Genomic DNA, 20,029 nt, shown 5'->3' on the forward strand with positions numbered 1-20,029 from the left:
GGTTGCCACTGTTACATCTCCATCCTCTCCTCGCACCTCCTCTCCTTTCATCCTCATCTCCTCCTCGTTCCTACGCCCCTCCTCCGCCGCTGCTGCCATCGACTGGGCTCAACATGCCTCCTCGAGGGAGCCGGGACAATAGGCGCAGTGCGAAGCCCATTGACGAACGGTCGGTCGCAGGTCCTTCTTCCTCGCGCCTCGTTGCCGATGTCGACCCGGGCAGAGACTACGAGGATGTCTCGATAGATGATCTCATGGCAGAGGCAGCAGCCATGGGCTCCAAGCCAGACCCTTCGGTTGCCTCGGGTCATCACTTCTCGTCATATGCAGACTCGATCGACCCTGGAGATCCACCGATGAAGCCAGGCAAGGGTGCTGCAGGCCGTATGCCCGGCAGCATCAAGGAGATGGCAGCAATGACTGGCGTAGAGCTACAAGGGGGAGAGGCAGAAGACGAGATAGCGACAATGATCAGAGCAGCCCAGCTGAATGGCAAGAATCTCTCCGATCCTATCAAGATGGTAGAGGACAAGTGGGAGCTGCTGCCTGCCTTCTTGAAAGTGAAAGGATTGGTGAAACAGCACATCGATTCTTTCAACTACTTCGTCGATGTGGATCTCAAGAATATCATCAAGGCCAATGAAAAAGTCACGTCAGACATCGACCCTAGATTCTTCCTTCGGTATACCGACATTCGGGTGGGCCATCCAGAGCGGGATGACGCGGATGCAAGCAACAAAACGATCTTCCCTCACGAATGCAGATTGAGGGATCTCACCTACTCGGCGGGAATCTTCATCAACATCGAATACTTCAGAGATGGAATGCTCGTGCGGCGAAGGAATGTGCCCATCGGCAAGATTCCCATCATGCTGCGATCCAACAAGTGTGTCTTGACTAACAAGTCTCATGCCGAATTGGCACGCATGAACGAATGTCCGTTGGACCCGGGAGGCTACTTCGTTGTCAAAGGAACCGAAAAGGTAATTCTGGTACAAGAGCAGCTCAGCAAGAACAGGATCATCGTAGAGGCAGATGCCAAGAAGGGTCTGGTACAGGCCTCAGTCACGAGTTCCACGCACGAGAGAAAGTCGAAGTCCTACGTCCTAACCAAGCATTCGAAGATATTTCTGAAGCACAACTCTTTCCACGAAGACATCCCGATCGTCGTGGCTTTCAAGGCCATGGGTATTCAATCCGATAAGGAAATCCTTCAACTCGTTGCTGGAAGCGATGAAGCATATCAAGAGCTCTTCGCAATCAACCTCGAAGAAGCGGCCCGTCTCAATGTCTACACCCGCCAGCAAGCACTCACGTACATCGGCCATAGAGTCAAGATGGCTAGGAGGCCAATGGCGGTTCGGAGACCCATAACCGAAGAGGCGATTGAGGCCTTGGCTCATCTCGTCATGGCCCACGTAGAGGTGAAGGATCTCAACTTCAGGCCAAAGGCTGTATACGTTGCTGTAATGGTCAGAAGGGTGTTGATGTGCATGCAGGACGAGAGCATGGTTGATGATCGTGACTACGTCGGAAACAAGCGTCTGGAATTAGCCGGCCAGCTTCTGTCTCTGCTCTTTGAGGATCAGTTCAAGAAGTTCAACACGGACTTGAAGATGAACATCGACAAGGTCCTGAAGAAGCCGAACAGAACAGTCAAATTCGACGCGTATAACTGCATAGCTTTCCACGGAGACTACATCACCTCTGGCTTTGTCCGAGCAATTTCGACAGGGAACTGGTCTCTGAAAAGGTTCAAGATGGAAAGGGCTGGTATCACCCACGTCTTGAGCAGACTTAGTTTCATTGCCGCTCTGGGAATGATGACTCGAATCAGCTCGCAGTTCGAGAAGACTCGTAAGGTGTCAGGACCCCGTGCCCTGCAACCTAGTCAATGGGGAATGCTTTGCCCTTCGGACACGCCGGAAGGAGAAGCTTGCGGTCTCGTCAAGAATCTCGCGCTGATGACGCACATCACTACTGATGTAGGTGAGGAAGCCATTAGAGACGCTGCGTTCATGCTCGGCATCGAGGACATCAACTTAATCACTGGAGCGGAGCTCTACCGACCTGACTCCTACATCGTGATGATCAACGGAAGCGTCTTGGGCCTCACGAGGTTCCCAGTCAAATTCGTCACCTCGTTCAGGAAGCTGAGGAGACGCGGCAAGATTTCTGAGTTCGTCTCGATCTATACCAACACCCATCACCAACACGTTCACATTGCCTCTGACGGAGGTCGAATCTGCCGACCAATGATCATTGTCGACGGCGGTCGATCCCGAGTGCAAACAGGACACATCGAGGATCTCAAGAAGGGTATCAAGACTTTCGACGACTTCCTTGCTGCTGGACTCATCGAGTATCTCGATGTCAACGAGGAAAACGATTCGCATATCGCTCTTTATGAGCGTGATATCTCGTTTGCGACTACACATCTGGAAATTGAGCCGTTTACTCTTCTCGGAGCAGTCGCAGGCCTGATTCCCTACCCTCACCACAATCAGTCGCCCCGTAACACGTACCAGTGTGCCATGGGTAAGCAAGCTATTGGCGCAATCGCCTACAACCAGCTCAACCGAATAGATACGCTCCTCTACCTCATGGTATACCCCCAGAAGCCCATGGTCAAGACGAAGACGATTGAGCTGATCGGCTATGAGAAGCTCCCCGCTGGCCAGAATGCAATGGTCGCCGTGATGAGTTACTCAGGGTACGATATTGAGGACGCCTTGGTGCTGAACAAGGCTTCCCTAGATCGAGGCTTCGGTCGTTGTCAAGTTATGAAGAAGTCCACGACTCAACTCCGCAAGTACCCCAACGGATCGCATGACCGTATCGGTGATCCGCCTCTGCAAGAGGACGGCAGTCGGGTCAAGGGCTACGATGTCCTGGAGTCCGACGGTATCGCCGGTGTGGGAGAGCGGGTCGATGCGGGCGACGTCTACGTCAATAAACAGACGCCAACCAATGCGATGGACAATTCTGCCATGTCGCAGAGCGTTACTGCGATGGGCTGGAAGAGTGCTGCTCTCAAATATAAGACGCCAGTGCCATCCTACGTCGATCAAATTCTGATGGCAGATACCGACTCTGATCAAACACTCATCAAGACGCTTCTCCGCCAGACTCGAAGACCGGAGCTGGGTGACAAGTTCTCCTCTCGTCACGGTCAGAAGGGAGTGTGCGGTCTTATTGTCCAGCAGGAGGACATGCCCTTCAACGACCAAGGTATCAACCCCGACATTATCATGAACCCTCACGGTTTCCCCTCTCGAATGACAGTGGGCAAGATGATCGAGCTTCTGGCAGGCAAGGCCGGTGTCATCTCCGGTAAGCTGCAATACGGCACTGCCTTTGGCGGTAGCAAAGTGGAGGACATGAGTCAGATCCTCATTGAGAATGGCTACTCCTATGCCGGAAAGGATTTCCTCACGAGCGGTATCACTGGTGAGCCAATGGAGTGTTACGTCTACTTTGGGCCGATCTACTACCAGAAACTCAAACACATGGTCATGGACAAGATGCACGCCCGAGCTCGCGGTCCTCGAGCTGTCCTCACCCGCCAGCCTACGGAAGGTCGATCGCGCGATGGTGGTCTGCGATTGGGAGAGATGGAACGAGACTGTCTGATTGGGTACGGAGCTACTCAGCTCCTCTTGGAGCGACTGATGATCTCCTCGGACGCCTTTGAAGTCAATGCTTGCCAGAAGTGCGGATTCTTGGGTTACAATGGCTTCTGCGTCTACTGCAAGAGCTCGAGAAACGTAGTCACATTGACCATTCCTTATGCCACCAAGCTCCTCTTCCAGGAATTGCTGGCGATGCAGATCTCACCTAGGCTGATCCTCGAGGATGCTGTTTGAGTTGATAATGGTCATCAGCTTTAGCTGACAGAGTAGTCTAGACTCTTCCCCTCCCAGTAATCTCATCCTGTATACACCTTAGACCCCTCCACCTCATTCCACGTTCTCGAAACGAACCGGACGTCTAGCTCGGACGTCTCTCAATGTACTTCATACCACAGTGTCCCTTTCGGAAAAAGGCCAATGTCTGAATTGAGTTGTGATGCCTACAAGGCGTTGATTGCTATTCCTTCCTTTGCTTGGCACTTGACAGCAGCATTTCCTCCACTATCGCATCGCCCCACCTCTCCTAGAGGTCCTGGGCGCAAGGTCCAGCTCCTTCACCTGCTCCTCTTTAATCCCTCCACCTCTACTGCTTCTTGTTACCACTCTCTCCATGCAGATCATTGATGGCCGTCTCTACATCATCGAGGTGCTTTCGCTGCTTTGCTAGCTGCTCACGCAACTTCTTGAGCTTGTCCTGCTCGGCACGGACAATGTACTCCTTCTCTTGACCCTGCAAGAGTGAGAGGGAGGGAGGGAGGGAGGGAGGGGGACAGAGGGTTGAGAGTCAGATCAACGTCGTTATGTACCTTCCGTACAAGATGTTGCACTCGGGGATCTCCCCAAATTCACTCACCTGCTCACGGTTCTTGAAACCAGTCGAGCTGGCAGTGGCACCTGTGTCCGACCCTCCTGGTCCACCAGCATAAGTGCGAACAGAGATGTTCATAATGGGTCGTGCCGATGCGAGGAGGGATCGGGGAGCAGAAGTACGTAGGAGCGACATGATTGGTGAGATATCTGGTGTTTAGAAATGGGCGAGGTGAGGTGTCGTGAGGTGATGAAGGAAGGATGAGTTGGGTGAGCGAGAGAAGCGAAGCACCTCTTGATGACGGCTGTGCGTCCAATCGTCCTCGCCTCCTCCCCTCCACGCAACGCCAGGCTTCAGATCGTCACTTCGAGGGCTTTGCAAAACCGTTGCCCTTTCCGTTGGCGCGCGCCGCCCGCCAAAGCAAAGGTGGTTCCTATTGTGGAAGTCACTTTTTGCCTCTCCGCATGCCATGCTACCACCCTATTCTATCTGCCACTCCGTCTTTTGCTCTCACGCCACTAGTATCGCCATTTCTGGCGGTAGTGCTCCTCCCCAGCTATCCGTTCCGACTTTCATCGCAGCAATCGACCCAATTTTGGCAGAGTAGAGCCGCTGCCCCCAAATACCACCTCTTCCTCCGCCTCCTCACCTCCCTCCGACGATAACCCGGTCAAATCAGCTCCTAGCACCCTGTAAAAGCCCTCGCTGACATGCCTGGACGCACTATATCACGTCAGCTGAAAATAGCGCTCATGCGGCTCGTAGATAGGGAGCAAATCACTCTAAATGACTGTGTCGAGATCGGCGCCTTTTCAAGGAGATCTGCCAGGCGTATCAGATCGCTCTGGCTCATTCACCAAGGATCGCTACCGCCTCAAAATCGCCACAGCAAGGGAGGGCGGCCTCGCAAGATGACTACTCTTGCAAGACACTATCTACGCTTGCTGGTTAGGCTGCAGAGTGACCTCTACCTGGCCGAGCTTGCTTATGAGCTGGTCAGGCTAGGGTTCGAGCAATTTCATGAAGCACTCATCTGTAGGGAGCTCAGGCGCATGGGTCTTACTCGCAAGGTCGCAAACTGCTTTGCTACCAGCCGAGACGACGCCAAGCGTATCGCGTTTCGCATCAGGATGAGCCAATATGAGGCGAGGCATCTGGTCTTCGTAGACGAGTCAGCCTTCGACTTCAGGGTCTGCAATCGCACTCGCGCAAGGTCTAGAAGGAATACTTTAGCATTTCTAAGGCAGCCATTCCAGCGTGGGCGCCGTCTCAGCTTCTTGCCAGCATGCTCACTGAAGAAGAGGTGCTTTGCTTACTACATGAAATCAGGTAGCATCAATGGCGACGTTTTCCTCTACTATCTGAAGCATGTGCTTCTGCCAAGGATGCGGCCCTATCCTGACGACAATAGTGTCATCGTCTGTGACAATGCTAGCATACACAAGGTGTCAGAGGTGCTAGAGCTAGTGGCTAGCAAGGGTGAGTGCTGCGAACGCCGCTATCGTACGGCACTTCGCGTCGCGTGAATCACGCGACGCGGAGTGCCGTACCAGTCTGGCAACGGCGTACTAACGCACTAAAGCACTACACACTGAGTCATACCCATACGCAGACTGTCGCATTGAGTATCTGCCACCCTACAGCCCAGACTTCAACCCTATAGAGAAATGCTTCAATAAGATCAAGACCAGAATGCGAGGCACTGGCTTTCTGCCACAGCAGGGCTTTGAGCAGCAGATTGTGCTCGCAGCAAGGTCTATCACTTCTGCAGACGTCCAAGGATGGTTCAGGTTTGCTGGCTATCTTCCAAGGGATGGTTTTGAGCCGCCGCAGCCGTAGGCGGGGTTGGCTCACGCAGCAAGCCCGCCATTCGCTGCATTTCCTTCTTGTCTGGCGCTATCATCCTCATGCGCTGCGCTTTGAGGGTCTGAGCCTCATTAGGAGCTGCGTCAGGGATTGCATGCCAAGCTCGCAGCATCTGTTCAATGCGAGAGCAATCGACGAGACCAAAGTGGAGTTGTGGCAGCTTGTCGCAGTGCCAGATGTCGGCTAGGGTGTGCATGTCAAAGATAGACACATTAGCTAATTTGATGAGTAGATCGTCGTCTTGCCACATATGGCCCTCCCTGGATAGGTCGAGACAGCTCATGTATGGACCTGTAAGGTTATCTTTGGTGGCTCTGGGCTGCATTGCAGCAGCAGCAGCCTGAGAGCCCAACGCGCCGTCGCTGACTATACGTCGACTATCTGCTAAATTGGTGATGTCTGCCAAGCTGCGCCTAGTATCAGAAGTAGAGTGGCTGCTTGTCATAGAAGATGGCCAGCTGCTCAGCTCTTCGTCGCACACAATGCTTGGCGTAGACTCTCTAGCACTTTGCGCACTGCTGGCAATACTAGGGCGTGAGCGATGGCGAGTGGCATCCTTCCTTGGAGGGACAAAGCGCGGTATGGGGAGGTCGTCGAGGACATGAGAAGGTGGATTGGTGGTTGTGTAGCGTGAGCCTGGCATCCTGATATCTAGAGCCCATCTCTCGATGACATAATCTGGCAGAGGGTAATGATGAGCATTCTCATCGATATAGCAATGGAGGCGCTTCCTCGCACCTCTGCACAAAGGGTGCGTACAGACTGGCCACTTGCGAGTGAGCTCATTGACCTCAGGGATCGTGTCGTCTAGGGGTAGACTGCGTTCTAGAGGTGTAACGGCAGGCTGCCTAGACTTCTTGGCTGCCTGCGGCTTAGTAGGAGAGCTGGGTCGACTCACTGACACTACTTCAACGTCACTATCATCTGCGCTCGGTGCAACCTCTGGCGCCCTCCAGACCTCCCACTGACCGCGGGCATTCACCCATTTACTACTCTTGAGAGCATCGAGGAAGTATTCGTAGTCCTGTTGCGAATTGATGGCAATATACTGGTCGAAACGTTTGGACCTTGGTATGCAGAAATGAGGCTGCGCCGTCTTATAGTCTTCCTCGGGTGTGCCGGTCGCTGGATCAATGCCCTTGGCAATAGCGATAGTGAAGTTCAGGTAGGACACCAGTGGCTTGAATCTGACAAAGTGTCTATAGTGTTTGAGCTTCTTGTCCTTGACTAAACCTTGGGGAGTTGTCTGCTTCACCATTGGTTGAATGGTCATGGCAATCTCGACTTCAAATGGTCTTCCTGTGATTGGATGGCGGCGGCATCAACGTCTGAAGCAAGGAGGGACCCTGTATGACACATACCAACTGCGTCTTCTGCCTCCCTAGCCACCCTGGTGGAGTTGCCGGTCCTACGGCCCAGTTCTTCTCTTGCGTCAAGCTGCAATGTACGAGAGAGCAAAGTTGCTCAGCATTGAACTTGCTCAAAATGCGTCTGTTTGGGCCCTTCTTTCACACACCTCATTAACAAGTTCTGAACTACGATTAGGAGCCTTCTTCTTGCCCTGGGCAGCCTTGGAAGAGTGGGAATTTCGGTGTGCTGCGTTTGGAGGGGATGAACAGGCTCATTTCAGTCGCTCAGTAGCTCGACCCTTGAAACTCGGTACAAAAGGGCAAATAAACCGCACCCATGGATAGAGGAGGCCCTTTTGCGCGTACTGATGAAGTTTCAATGCGTGTTAATCGAGCCAAATTTGACTTTCAAGAATGGTGAAGTATGGAGAGATGGGTAGGAGTGAGCAGTCGCCGGCGTCTGCGACGGAAGTGGATAAACCGATCTGCCGAGCGCGCAACGCGACGTGGGGGCAACGGTTTCGCAAAGCCCTCTCACCGTTTGGCGGGGGGCCACCACACACCCGGGCGGGCGGGCGGGTGCGAGAGAAGAGTGCGCGCGCGAAGGGGGGGGGGGGCCCGCCTGGAGGGAAGATGATGGCCATGTGGCCTCACACTGCCAGGCCACGGCCACGGCCAGAGCCAAAGCCCCGCCGTCCGTTCCCGTTGGAGGCCGAGGGCGGGCGGGCGAGGCCAAGGCCAAGCAAGGGCGTTGGATCCTTCCTCGTCTCAACCCAACGTCCGATCATCTACACCTTTCCGTACTACCCTCATCGCCAATACCCCCACGTTCATCAAGATGTCGCTCTCCCTCTTCGCAAAGACTGCTGTAAGTATGCGCGCTAGATACAGAGTGCATGGACAACAGGAAAGTTGGGATTCCATTCTGCGACATTGAGGGCATGGAACTGGCAGCCAAAGCCTGGAAGATCCAGGCCATGGATAGCAGGCTTGACATCGATGTGCCGCTTCCATACAGGACATGGCGCTGACGTTCTCACCCATTCATTAATTGTTCCCCTGTCAGACCCGCTCGTTCGCCTCCGCCCAGGCCTCTCGAGGATTCGCTACCTCGGCCATTGCCCGACGAGACTTGATCCAGGAGGCTTACCTGCGTGAACTCAAGGCTTACAAGCCCGCTGCCAAGGTGAGATGCAGCCCAGGGCAACGGGAGCAGGCGCAAAAGATGACAAGAGTGAAGAAGAGACACAGAGGTGAGAGTGATCTCATATTGACCTTTGCAACTTTGCCTGTCTCCCCCGTTCAATGCTTCCTGCCTCTCCAGTCCGCCGACTCTCACAAGGGTCAAGTCCGCGAATTCCACCAGCCAAGCCCACCCAAGGCCCCCGCTACCCCTTCTTCCTCTTCCCTCTCTTCCGAGCTCGACTCTTACGCCTCTTCAGAGCCCGACGTGGCCGAGGTCTCCAAGTCGTCTTCTACTGAGGAGGTCTCAGTGGGCGGTGGTGCCAAGGAGTTCCTCGAGGAGGCTAGGAGGGACTACCCCAAGGAGGAGGCTCACCACTAGATGGTTCGGGGAGTGATATGAGCGATGATGACGGCGACATACAGGCTGTGACCATTGTTGCCCTCGGGAAATAAAAGCATTCTTCACACTCTGCTGAAGTCGAGAAATGATCGAGGGTATATGATTGGACAACATGCAGGGAGAGCATGCGATGAAGTTCTTGCTATGGCGTCTCAGCGCCTTTCTTCAGCCCCGCATCTCAACAACACTGGCGCAAATGGTCATGAAAGCCTTCAGGTACTCTTTCGCGTACACCGCCTCCTCCTGACCACCGTTGCCGTCCTGCCCTCCGCTGACCTCCCGGGAGTGCATCATCTCTCCAATCACCACGGCCGTCTGACATGGGTGGAGGGAGATGCAGGGTAGAGAGGTAATGGGGTGATCTGAGAGACTGAGAGGTGGGAAATAGGCCGGTGCGACGCTCTCCTCGTCTGAGAGGGTTGATGTGCCGTCCTGCATCTGAGGCTCCGTCAGCACTACCGTATCCCCTGCTCCGTCGTCACCACCTCTATGTGCTGATGATGCCTGCGGGAGAAGAGGGTGAAGTGTGCTCCTTCTCCCTGCCTCTTGCAGAGTTTTATCAAACCCGAGCCCATTTTCACCCGGCAGGAATACTCCTAGATGAGGATCCATCATCTCCTCTAGCGACAAAGTCTGACCCGTATGGGTATCATGTGCTTGCAGATAGAGGACAGGAGTGGACCATGTGCTTGAGTAGAAGATCTGTTGCGTGCAACTGATGGTGCTGCTGTTGCAAGTCGGGACAGAAGTGCTGTCGATGCCGGTGCCGGTGCCGGTGCCGGTGCTATGGCTGTTGTCGGTGGGTGGAGGGTGGGTCGTTGAGGTGGGGTCTTGGGCTTCGTTAGGATGTGAGATGCCAGAGGAGAGGGTGGGGTCTGACTCAAGGTCCTCTTCCTCGCTGTGTTTCTGCGGTGCATGGATGGAGCTCCTCTCCAGGGTCAAAATCTCGAGTACTCGTTTGAGGTGCGAGAGCTGGGGTAGCTGTGCCACGGAGGTCGAAATGGCGTCAGCTCTTCAGTCCCTACCATTGTCCGACCAGACTGCATCTCCTATCTCACCATGGGATGCTGCATCCATTCCCAGCCGATGGTGTAGAGGTCTGGTCCAAGGTCTTGTCGATCCTCTTCTTCCTGCTGGGCGAAGCGGCCGTTCCCTCTCCGCACACGCCTGTGAGACTTGCAGCCTACATAGCTCGCACATCCCTCTCTGAACTGTTCCAAGGTAAGATGGCGCGGCCGAGGGGCAGGAGTGGCCATTGTCCCTCTTGCCCTTGCCCGCAATCTGACTCGACTTGACTTGCCTGCTTGCCAATGTCTTCTTGATCAGCAGACCATGCCCGGCTGGATTGGCTGGCTGGCCTCTGCGGGGTGATACGGCGGCGTTTGGGGGTCGGTCCCTTTCGCCCCTCCTTGGGCGGCGCGTGTAGCTTTGTTTGGTCTCCGCTTCTGTGATCAGCTCCACTTGCGAGGAGGACCCTAGTCCAGTCTGGTCTAGTCTAGTGTAGTCTACCCTGGCCTGGGAAAGTAAAGGTGGCCTGTCCAAGGGAGGTCCAAGCCCAAGTCTTGTCTTCTCGCACGACAACTCCATCACTTTTACTTCATCACCTACATCCGGGCCTCTCATATTGGCCACTCGTAGTCTACGCCAGCATAAGCCCATCTCAGACCTCGAAACAGCCTCCTATCGAGACAGATAACATTCCATCCAGTAGCCTTTGCATCCTGAACCAACCTCACCGCATCGTCCAACCATGGCTCTACCTTCACGCAATCACACCTTTCCAGTCTCGTCTACCTCGTCTCATCACTACCATCCGCCCCATCACTATCGGAAGAAGAGGGGAGGAGCTGGAACGGGCAATGCTGGTGCAGCTTCTGGTACAGCGGCGGGACCGTTGCGACAGCTTTTGGTTGATAGAGAGGAAGAGGCTGGTATCATGGGAGGGGGAAGCTCGAGAGATGCCAGTGAGGTGAGTAGACCAGTGGCGACCTCTTGCCTTGCACTACGCATCAAGCTCACCACTCACTGATACCTCCTCTGCATGCTATCATAACTTCACGACAACAGGAAGACAATGATGCCTTTTCAGAGCACAGCGATTCAGCATCCTCTGCACCTCGTCTTCTCTCCGAGACACTTGGCTCACCGACGCAACTCCCCCGCGGTATTCCCACTACAGCCAGAGATCGAGCACTGGTAGATTCCAAGGCTCATCGGCACAACTACAGTAATGCCTTCGCAGGCATCCTTGCCCCTGGAGGCCAGAAGGGGCGTGTGCCAAACACCGACTATACGCCCAGCGGCGCCTCTTCAGGGCTGCGAGCTTCTCAAAATCCGGGGATGTCTACAAGCGGGCCTATTGCCTCTTCCTCCGTTAGCGGACCATCACATCAGTCAGGCCGCAAGTCCTTCTCCACCACCGGTCGAGTCGACCCATCAGTCACGGCCACATTGTCGCAGGCAGCAGCTGCCCTTTCGTCCTCTTCCTCCAACGACCTCTCACGCTACGCTGCAGATGACGAGGACAAGTCTTCCGAGTCTTCCAAGACGGGCAGGGCCGCTTCGATTGACTCGAACTCGACGGATGACCAGATCCGACCTTTGGCACTCAAGAGGGCGGCAGGTGGGCCTTTGAGTCTACATTCGCTTCCAGAGCCAGCAGCCGCCCTGTCTATCGTGGATGCATCGACACCCCGTCCGCCTAATAGCGCGAACTCTCTGTTAGCCTCGGCGAATCTACAGAGGGAGGCTTCCACTTCCTCAGAGCTGGATGGCGATAGTGAGTCACAGAGTGTTGCCTCGTCCCTCTCTCATCGTGAGGGATTCAAGGCACCTCTGAACGTTCGGGATGGTGCCGGTGATGAAGGCGATGCTTCCGATGGTGGAACAGCTTCTCCCTACGATGGCGATGTCGAGTTTGCGGCACGGACGCCCGTTTCGCAGCAGATTGTGAACCAGCAAATCAGTCAGCTGCAGCAACAGGCCAGTCCTTCGAGGAATGCTGGCACGACATTTGCGTTCGACAACAGCCCAGCTAGCGTCCTAGCCGATCTTTCCCCTCCGGCCGACTCTCTCGGATCCTCCAATTCACTCGCGTCCGACGTGGGACAGAGCGTCAAGGATGTCCCATGCCGGGTCTATACGGCCACTGCGGGGCCCAGTGTCGCTACAGGAGCCCCAATTGGAGACGGTCAGACCTCTGACACGTCTTTGCCCAACGCTGCGTCTGCCTCTTCAACGCTGACCTCTCAAGGTACTCAACACCCCTCGGCAGCAGAGATTCACTCGCACCTCATCACACTCAACCCCCCACACCTAGTTTCTCGCCTCTTCGCCCATGCAGCAGGCGTTGAGAGCTCGGCTATTGCCTCTTCTTCCTCTGCACCTCCTGCCCTCTCCACCTCCTTCCTCGCGTCTGGATCAACTTCGGCGACCGCATCGGCGCAAGCGCCCACTGTGAGGATCTTTGTTCAGACGATCTTCGACGTGCCCACCCTGGCTACGTGCACCTCCCTCTTGCGCACAGCCAAGATGTGTCTCGGTCCCGGCCTGGCAAATCAGGTGCGCATCGTCGCAGGAGTAGTCGCTACTGCCCCTCCTCCTCCAGCTCCGCCTTTGGGTGAGACTGCTCCTGCGGACATGGCTGCTACTGGCAGCACACTGGCTCTGGAGCAGCGGGCAGGCTTGGCACGCAGCTGTCGCTGGGTGGACGAAGTGGTGGAAGGAGTGCCCTACTTTCGCGAGCTGGACAGTAGTGCCACCCTTGCTGATGCGGCCGGTCCATCTTCCTCATCCTCCTTGACCTCCACGGCGTCGTCCTTGCAGACGAGGGGTGACTTGAATAAGTTGCTCAAAGACGTAGGGGCAGTCTGGTGTGCAAGGTTCGTCAGAGGGATTGAGGTTGAAGTCACAGGCAGTGGCAGGGGCGGTGTGCCCACGACAGGAGATGAACAAGAGGGAGGCCTGATCCTTCTACCGAGAGTCGTATAAGTGGATCAGTCAGCCAAGGATCGCATGCAAGTTCGAAAGCGGTGGTATTATTGGGGATCGTCTATACTTTACATTACATCTCCATCTAAAGAGAAATGACAAAGTCGATTTCCTTGGCGCTGGCGCGGGGGAATTATTAGCAAGCACGGTATCGGGAGTGGTGAGACTCTGAGTCTGAGTCTGAGCTCGACCTCGAGCTGGAGCGGACTCATCGAAATCGCAAAAGCATAGCACAATGTACCAGTGATCTGATCGCTACCTCTACTTCTCTACCCCCTTCTCGTTCTTCCCTTTGTTCTTTGCTCCATCTCGCAGCTCGCGCTTGAGCACTTTTCCCGAAGCGTTCTTTGGCAGCTCGGTGATCCAGGTGACTGAAAGCGAGAGTAGTGTGCAGCAGTAGCAGCAGTAGCAGCAGCACAAGGAAGGATTTGGACGAATGGATGGATGGATGGAGGGTGCATATCAGTGTCAGATCCAACTCTCTCCGAGCCTTTCGTCCCACGACGAGGTCGATGTTGCCAAGTACTCACCTCCTTTTACGCGCTTGTACTTTGTCATCTTTGAATTAACGTACTCTATCACCTTTTTGCTCTCCTCTTCCTCTTTACCCTCGTCCTTGAGCGTTTCTCCATTCACATGAACGCAAAATGCCCAAGGTTGCTCTTCTCCTCCTGCTCCTCCTGCTCCTCCTGTTGACTCCTGTCCTTGCACGGGCACAGGTACTCCAACGACTGCCACGTCCTTTACGCTTTGTACACCCCGCAGGATCACTTCTTCCAATTCGGCGGGGCTGACTTGAAATCCACTGACCTTGATCACGTCCTTGGCGCGATCGTGGATACGCACGTACCCCTGAGAGGTGAGGGAGACGATATCCCCTGTGCGGAGCCAGCGCTCCTCCCCTTGCCCTGTATCACTGGAGAGGAAGGTGGAGTCATTGGCGGCTTCGTTGCGGAGATAGCCGCTCATCATTTGTGGACCGGAGAGGAGAAGCTCCCCTTGCGTTCCCTTTACCGTTTCTTCTTCTTCTTCTTCTTCAGGAGCAACTGCCTTCAAGTCCTCGCCGGTATTGACGTCTACCACCCTCGCCTTGGTACTAGCCGCTAGTCTTCCTACCCCTCCACCTCCCTTCTTACTCAAACTCCAATCCTCTACCATCTCCAAACAGATAATGGGACTCATCTCGCTCATTCCATAGCCATCCGTGACCCTTATTCCCCTCTTCTCCCACAATTCCTCTCGCAATTTAGGAGGAAGTGAGGCAGCTCCTGAGGCGACGCGACGCATAGAGGAGAGGTCTACCCAGGCTTGTTCTACTTCTGGGGAGCGGGAGAGAGCGAGGAGGATGGGGGGTACGAGGAAGGAGAAGGTGCAGCGCTCGCTTGTTGTGAGGTGGAGGAAGAGGGGGAGGGAGAAGCGTGGGAGGATGTAGCGTGGGGTGATCTAGGTGGGCGTAGGCAGGCAGAGCGTGAGAGAGGGTGAGTAAGGTCTTCTGTAGCAGGCGAGAAGGCTCAGCTTGACCTTGACACTCACGGTATGCATGGCGACGAAGGCTACCAAGAGGCCATAGCAGTGGAATTGAGGTAGGATGTCGATATGCAGCTCGCGCTTCGGCGACTTGTGCTCGTCCTCCTCATCACCGCCGTCGGATGTGAGATTGAGCTTTCCCAGCACCCTCTGCACAAGTCCAGTAGCAGGTGGACTCTCATCCCCTCTCCTACTACTCTTTGTCGCATCATACCAACCCTCCTTATCCCCCGCAATCCACCTATCAAAGAGGGGCTCGCAAAGTCGATCATGCATAAGTCCTGTAGCCTGAATCACATTAGCCACCAGACTGCCATGGGACAGTCGCACGGCTTTGGGCTTGCCGGAAGTGCCGGAGGAGAAACAGTACACGGCGTCTTGAGAGCCATGAGAGGTGGAGAGGTGGCGCTGCCAGAGGCTCTTGGAGGAAGAGGAGTCCAAGGAGGGAGGGAGGACAGAGTACCATGATCGGAGGGTAGCCGAGGAGGCGCAATCTGATCCCTTAGCCTCGGCCTCCGGACTCTTGCCGCCCTGTCCGTCTTGCTCTTCGTCAAAGCACCAAACGTCCACTTCTCCCAGCAGCTTCCCACCAGCCGAATCATCATCCCCTTCTTCCTCCCTCGCCAATCGCACCGCCTCGCGTACATTGTCCGCTCCTTTACGAGAGCAAAGCACAACATTGGTTCTGACCAGGCGGAACTGGTGCGCAAGCTCGTGAGCCGTATAGGAGGGGTTGTGCAGGGCTACTACTCCTCCTGGCGGACCTCGCGAGGGGGACGCTGAGCTTGAGCTCGGGCCGGAGCCGGAGGCCGAGCTGTGGTCATCGGCAGGATGGGCAAGATGCGCCCCTAATACAGCGGCGGTATAATCATGCTGATTCGAAGTCACCAACGACAGTACTGGCTGCTGCTGCTGCTCATGTTCATGTCCCTGTGATCCCCTGGTCCAAGTTGGCTCCGCTGCAAGAAAGGTAGCCCACCTCTCTGCAAGATCCTTGAGTCCGCGCAGGGAGAGCGCTTCTGCCTTTGGACGTACGGGGTTGGGATTGAACTTTTCGTGGAAAGGAGGCGGGATGACTAGAGGCTCATCAGAACGAGGGGAGCTAGAGGAGCCGGAGGAGCTGCAACCTGGAGGGGAGATCGAGTGCGCAGCAGAGGGGAGAAGATCTCGGAAGAGGAAGCTAGGCAGAGACGTCTCTGCGGGGGGTAAGCTCAAGTCGGGAAAGGGGGATCGATGGACGATCATATTTACTCTCTTCTCCCTTTTTTGGCTTGTAGCAAGGATGGAGGATAGGAAACAAAGGAATGCTGAGCAAGGGAAAAGGAGACTTTTCTTTTTAGCCGGCCGGAACTACCCTGATCCAAGTCTAGTCTACCTCGGCTGTACCACGAGAAAGTAGCAACCTGCCCCCACGCTCTTTCCGGGCGCAACAAGTGTCCGACGGCTGAGCCGAGGTGGGAACCTCGCTTGGAGCTCGTGAAAGCGGAGTTGACTTGTCCACCTTGCAGAGGGCAGCACAAGCATCGCCCATCGAAATAGACCAAAGACGACCAGAACCTCGGCGCAAGGGGGGGCGGCTGGCGGCACCATACCTAGTGGGGGTACTGAAACATATCACACTCAGGTATTCCTTCAGGGTGGATCAGGATAAATACGCTTCGTGGCAAGTGCAAGGGAATCAAGTGACAAAAACCAAATCTACAGCAGCGGCATCTCTGCTTCCTTGTTCGCTTGTCTGCCTGTCTGCCTGCCTGCCTGCCGGTCTACAAAAGTACAGGTGACCGAAAGGGGCGGCGCTGCTAGTGCTCTCAGTGAGTACTACAGACGATCAAGGGTCTCAAGGGCAGACGAGGGAGGTGGATGGACAAGATCTACCTCGCAATCCTCCTTTCTATATGTTTGTCAGGGCTGGTCGACGTAGCAACACATGCACTTCTTCTCTTCAACAACTCTGTGCCGCATTCAGTTGTGTTGCACTCGACATGTTCCAAGAGTGTACCCAAGAGTACCTCTCGGCTCATTCCAAACAGACCCTCACTTGTCCCCACCACCCCCACCTCCACTTCGATTTCTGAACCTCAACAGTGGAGCCAATGCGCTCTGCGAGCAAGCCTTGCGCAAGAAGCCATGCTGCAGCAGCTCATCAGCCGTAGCCCTGCTCTTGACATCTGCACACAGGCAGACGGCAAGGAATCCCTTGAGCTCCACACTGAGCAGATTTGGCTTCTTCAGAGTCGGCGTCCCATTGGTGGCGATGAGATAGAGAGCCTTCAAAGGTTCCTCGTCCAGGTACGGAGGCTCATTCTCGATCATCTCGATGGCCATGATTCCTAGAGACCAAATGTCCACTTTGGCGCCGTACTCCTTTTGTTTTACCACTTCTGGCGCCATCCAGTATGGAGTGCCCACCATCGTTGCCCGCTTAGACTTCTGGTCCGTCAACTTGGCACAGAAACCAAAGTCGGTGATCTTCACATGTCCAGCCGAGTCGAGAAGGACATTGTCCGATTTAATGTCCCGGTGAATGATGGATTGGGCATGCAAATGTTGGAGACCTTTGCAAGTCTCTAGAGAAATGGCAGCAATCTGGTCCTCTTCCAGTGTGTTGTTGTCGATGATGTCTGTCAAAGCGCCTCCCTCCATGAACTCCATGATCAACCAGAGCTCATTGTTTCGAACCAGGTAGGATTCGAGAAAATTGACGATGTTCGGGTGTTGTGATTCTTTCATCACCAAGATCTCGTTGACGATGAGCTCCTTACGAGGTTGATGGCTCAGATCCATCGTCTTGATGGCCACTCTTTGTCCAGTAGCGAGCGTCTTCGCCACGTACACCGAGCCCGAGGCACCTTGACCAACCTTTTTGATCTTGCTGTAGAGCTGATTGGGGTCATCTGGATTTACGACACTGCGCAGCTTGTCCATTATCTGTGCTTCGCTCATCGTACTAATGCGACGTTCTTGCTCCTTGCGGGCGACCGAGGTGCCATCAGGCGCCTTCTTCACCGTCTGCAAAGGCTTGGTACCATTGGCAGTGCCAGCCGAGGCGGCTGGAGGAGGGTGTTTGGCAGCGGCAGCCTTTGTTTCCTCTCTCTGTGCCGATGGCTGTTGGCGAGCAGCGCTGATGCTCTTGCCGTCGTTGGAGGAACCAGCGGACTGCAGAGGTAGCTTCGTATTGACAGGAGAAGAAGACGAGGAATGTACGTCAGAGCCCGGTGCGCCAGTACCTAGCTTCAGCTCCTTGGTCTTGAGGTTCAGGGCGGTGACCTGCGAGTCCTGAGAGGAAGCAGGCGAAGTAGCTTTGAAGGATGACGGTGGGCCAGGAGCTGCACGATGTGCGCCCGGCGCTTGAGAAATCGTCGAGACGTCATGATTCACTATCGCAGGGGGCGCAGCTGTGGATCGAGGCTCCCTGGCGGCGGGGGGCGGGGCGTTGGTAGGGCGAGGGCCTGGCGATACTGATCGTGGCGCTTCAATACGGGGCGGCGCCAAGTCGCCATATGCGTCCTGAGAATGCCCCGTCATTTCGATCCCTGTCGACGCTTCCAGCGTTCCCTGCGGTCCCCGCTGTCCAGCTAAGCCGGTTCCAGCATTGAAGCGCGGAGCGGCTGGTGGCTTCCCTGCTTGCATGTTCATTGTAGGATTACCCAATCCGAAGTCATCTCGCTCCCTCTTCTGAATGTCAGTGTAAAATTCAAGGACATCGAGTACAGCTTGAGGGTTCTTGGCATAATCTTCCTTGGTGATGGCAGAAGTCGTCAGTAGGCGAGTCCATTGCTCAGGGAGACCAGTGAAGGCACCCGAGATTGGGTCGAAACCAACGTGCACTTGGTGTACAAAGTCGGTCGGCGATGAGACGCCCATAAGAGGTGACCGGCTGTAGATGTCGTCCATCCTAAAACAGTTGCAGAGGAGATTGTGTCGAATTTGTCAGGGGAGCCCGACTCACAAGACGCTCCGAATTTTCCTGCGACTACGACTTACCATCCGTAGAGCTCCTCATCGCTCTTTGTTTGCAAATAGTACGTTTTGTCCTTTGTCTCCACCTCGACACAGTAGGGCTTCAAGTCAGTCCGAGTGACGTTGGTGATGTCCTTGAGGAAGATGAGGGCAGCGGCCTGGTAGGTCGTCTCGTTCTTGTGAAAGGTCAAAGTCTGCTCCCTCAAAGCCAGCCACCTCTTGCTCCAGATCCAGCTCCTGATTCCATCCTCCTTGACAGATACATACCCTCTTCTCACCACACCAGCATTGCTGTTGGTGGAAGGGCCTGCCCCGCCGGCGGAAGAGGAATTGTCGTTCCAGCCGCCTCCTGCGACTGCACCGGGTCCGGCGGGTCGCAAAGGTCCGGTATAGGAACCCCCGCCGACGCCAGGTCCTTGACCCAAACCGTGGGTACCGGCTGAAGAGCCGTTGGAGGCGTACTGTGAGAGGGGAGGTACGAACGAGGTGCCGGAAGAAGTGCTGCCGTTACTGCTGCCCGATGCTTGCATTGGCTGAGAGGGTCGAGGCACTGGTGGCGCCCGTCTGGAGGGCATCAAGGAGCCAGGCAGATTCGAGGCGCCGCCGCCGCCGCCGCCGCCGCCACCACCACCAGCGCCACCACTGGCACCATTGGCAGAGTAGCCTGACATTCTTTGGCTAAGTTGCGGAGAAGGCGAAGATGGTCTGACCGGCTGTAGTTGCTAGCGTAAGCGATGGACTGGACCTCGTGGGCAGGCGTGCTCTTGAGATGCAGGCGCTTCGAGGATGGGTAGAGTGGGTGTGCAGAGGCCGACAGAGGACGTGGAAGTGGTGGGCAATTGCAGAGGGTCTGGACAGGCAGCACAGAAGAGTGGCGCTTGGTCGAGTGCAGGGGTGGGAGGAGGGTGGGAGGAAGGCAGTGGTGAAAGAAGGGCGGGCGAGGGGAACAAGGGTCAAAGGGTACCAGCAATGCGGGGCGAGGCGGCGGGCGTCTTTGTCCCCGCGTGGTGCGCGTTTCCACGGCCAGCAGCAGATCAGGGGGCGCACCAGCCGGAGGATTGCAGCAGAGCAACACTCCAGCCAGGCCAGCGCGACCGCACGGAGCGGAACATCGCCGGCGCGGATCACACGAAGAAACCCGTGCGACAATCCGGCCGAGTTGGGGCCGTGGGCTCTGAAACGCGACCTTTATATATGATAGAACAGCGGGATGGGTGAGAAGATGAAAAGCTCAAGATAAACAGGACGAGACCCCGCATGATTCGACAAGGCCGCCGTCCGACGGGCAGCCATATAGAGGGTGTTGTCGATG

The 20,029-nt window shown here is 55.5% G+C and overlaps 8 protein-coding genes across 8 annotated transcripts; 3 read left to right on the top strand and 5 right to left on the bottom strand.

Moving 5' to 3' along the window:
- Nucleotides 1–447: 447 nt before the first annotated feature.
- On the top strand, nt 448–3,866 carry BCV69DRAFT_269766 (beta and beta-prime subunits of DNA dependent RNA-polymerase; the record flags this gene model as incomplete). The annotated part of the gene is made up of 1 exon (XM_025490905.1): nt 448–3,866. Exon 1 carries the CDS (start codon nt 468–470, stop codon nt 3,864–3,866), a length of 3,399 nt encoding a protein of 1,132 aa, XP_025348201.1. The 5' UTR covers nt 448–467.
- Nucleotides 3,867–4,215: 349 nt separating this feature from the next.
- Nucleotides 4,216–4,635, bottom strand: BCV69DRAFT_298833 (hypothetical protein; the record flags this gene model as incomplete). Its single annotated transcript, XM_025494262.1, has 2 exons — nt 4,216–4,362; nt 4,486–4,635. The coding sequence occupies 2 exons, from the start codon at nt 4,633–4,635 to the stop codon at nt 4,216–4,218; spliced, it is 297 nt and encodes a 98-aa protein (XP_025348202.1).
- Nucleotides 4,636–6,226: 1,591 nt separating this feature from the next.
- On the bottom strand, nt 6,227–7,855 carry BCV69DRAFT_307899 (hypothetical protein; the record flags this gene model as incomplete). Its single annotated transcript, XM_025494696.1, has 5 exons — nt 6,227–6,984; nt 7,045–7,171; nt 7,205–7,605; nt 7,668–7,743; nt 7,823–7,855. Coding segments are annotated over 5 exons (1,395 nt in total), but the record flags the coding sequence as incomplete, so codon positions are not given.
- Nucleotides 7,856–8,493: 638 nt separating this feature from the next.
- Nucleotides 8,494–9,219, top strand: BCV69DRAFT_298835 (hypothetical protein; the record flags this gene model as incomplete). The annotated part of the gene is made up of 3 exons (XM_025494263.1): nt 8,494–8,523; nt 8,722–8,841; nt 8,980–9,219. The coding sequence occupies 3 exons, from the start codon at nt 8,494–8,496 to the stop codon at nt 9,217–9,219; spliced, it is 390 nt and encodes a 129-aa protein (XP_025348204.1).
- Nucleotides 9,090–9,869, bottom strand: BCV69DRAFT_282547 (hypothetical protein). Its single transcript, XM_025492401.1, has one exon. It carries the CDS (start codon nt 9,853–9,855, stop codon nt 9,406–9,408), a length of 450 nt encoding a protein of 149 aa, XP_025348205.1. The 5' UTR covers nt 9,856–9,869; the 3' UTR covers nt 9,090–9,405.
- A 773-nt stretch (nt 9,870–10,642) lies between these two features.
- Nucleotides 10,643–13,464, top strand: BCV69DRAFT_182387 (hypothetical protein). The gene is made up of 2 exons (XM_025489574.1): nt 10,643–11,209; nt 11,308–13,464. Exons 1-2 carry the CDS (start codon nt 10,991–10,993, stop codon nt 13,228–13,230), a joined length of 2,142 nt encoding a protein of 713 aa, XP_025348206.1. The 5' UTR covers nt 10,643–10,990; the 3' UTR covers nt 13,231–13,464.
- On the bottom strand, nt 13,213–16,101 carry BCV69DRAFT_282550 (acetyl-CoA synthetase-like protein). Its single transcript, XM_025492402.1, has 3 exons — nt 14,764–16,101; nt 13,761–14,673; nt 13,213–13,601 (listed from the first exon to the last, which is right to left on the bottom strand). Exons 1-3 carry the CDS (start codon nt 16,000–16,002, stop codon nt 13,492–13,494), a joined length of 2,262 nt encoding a protein of 753 aa, XP_025348207.1. The 5' UTR covers nt 16,003–16,101; the 3' UTR covers nt 13,213–13,491.
- A 289-nt stretch (nt 16,102–16,390) lies between these two features.
- Nucleotides 16,391–19,661, bottom strand: BCV69DRAFT_282551 (Pkinase-domain-containing protein). Its single transcript, XM_025492403.1, has 2 exons — nt 18,742–19,661; nt 16,391–18,652 (listed from the first exon to the last, which is right to left on the bottom strand). Exons 1-2 carry the CDS (start codon nt 19,386–19,388, stop codon nt 16,792–16,794), a joined length of 2,508 nt encoding a protein of 835 aa, XP_025348208.1. The 5' UTR covers nt 19,389–19,661; the 3' UTR covers nt 16,391–16,791.
- Between the last annotated feature and the right edge of the window lie 368 nt (nt 19,662–20,029).

The sequence above is a fragment of the Pseudomicrostroma glucosiphilum genome (assembly GCF_003144135.1).
Source record: "Pseudomicrostroma glucosiphilum strain MCA 4718 unplaced genomic scaffold BCV69scaffold_6, whole genome shotgun sequence".
NCBI classification, from domain to species: domain Eukaryota; kingdom Fungi; phylum Basidiomycota; class Exobasidiomycetes; order Microstromatales; family Microstromataceae; genus Microstroma; species Microstroma glucosiphilum.

Excerpts from the sequence above, each read along its gene's own strand:
- BCV69DRAFT_282547 (XM_025492401.1), bottom strand. The coding sequence starts at position 9,855 with ATGATGGATCCTCATCTAGGAGTATTCCTGCCGGGTGAAAATGGGCTC.
- BCV69DRAFT_182387 (XM_025489574.1), top strand. The coding sequence starts at position 10,991 with ATGGCTCTACCTTCACGCAATCACACCTTTCCAGTCTCGTCTACCTCG. Across the intron at positions 11,210-11,307 it reads GCTCGAGAGATGCCAGTGAG|GAAGACAATGATGCCTTTTC; the intron begins GTGAGTAGACCA and ends TCACGACAACAG.
- BCV69DRAFT_282550 (XM_025492402.1), bottom strand. The coding sequence starts at position 16,002 with ATGATCGTCCATCGATCCCCCTTTCCCGACTTGAGCTTACCCCCCGCA. Across the intron at positions 14,674-14,763 it reads CCTTCGTCGCCATGCATACC|ATCACCCCACGCTACATCCT; the intron begins GTGAGTGTCAAG and ends ACGCCCACCTAG. Across the intron at positions 13,602-13,760 it reads GTACAAGCGCGTAAAAGGAG|TCACCTGGATCACCGAGCTG; the intron begins GTGAGTACTTGG and ends TCTCGCTTTCAG.
- BCV69DRAFT_282551 (XM_025492403.1), bottom strand. The coding sequence starts at position 19,388 with ATGTCAGGCTACTCTGCCAATGGTGCCAGTGGTGGCGCTGGTGGTGGT. Across the intron at positions 18,653-18,741 it reads GATGAGGAGCTCTACGGATG|GATGGACGACATCTACAGCC; the intron begins GTAAGTCGTAGT and ends CAACTGTTTTAG.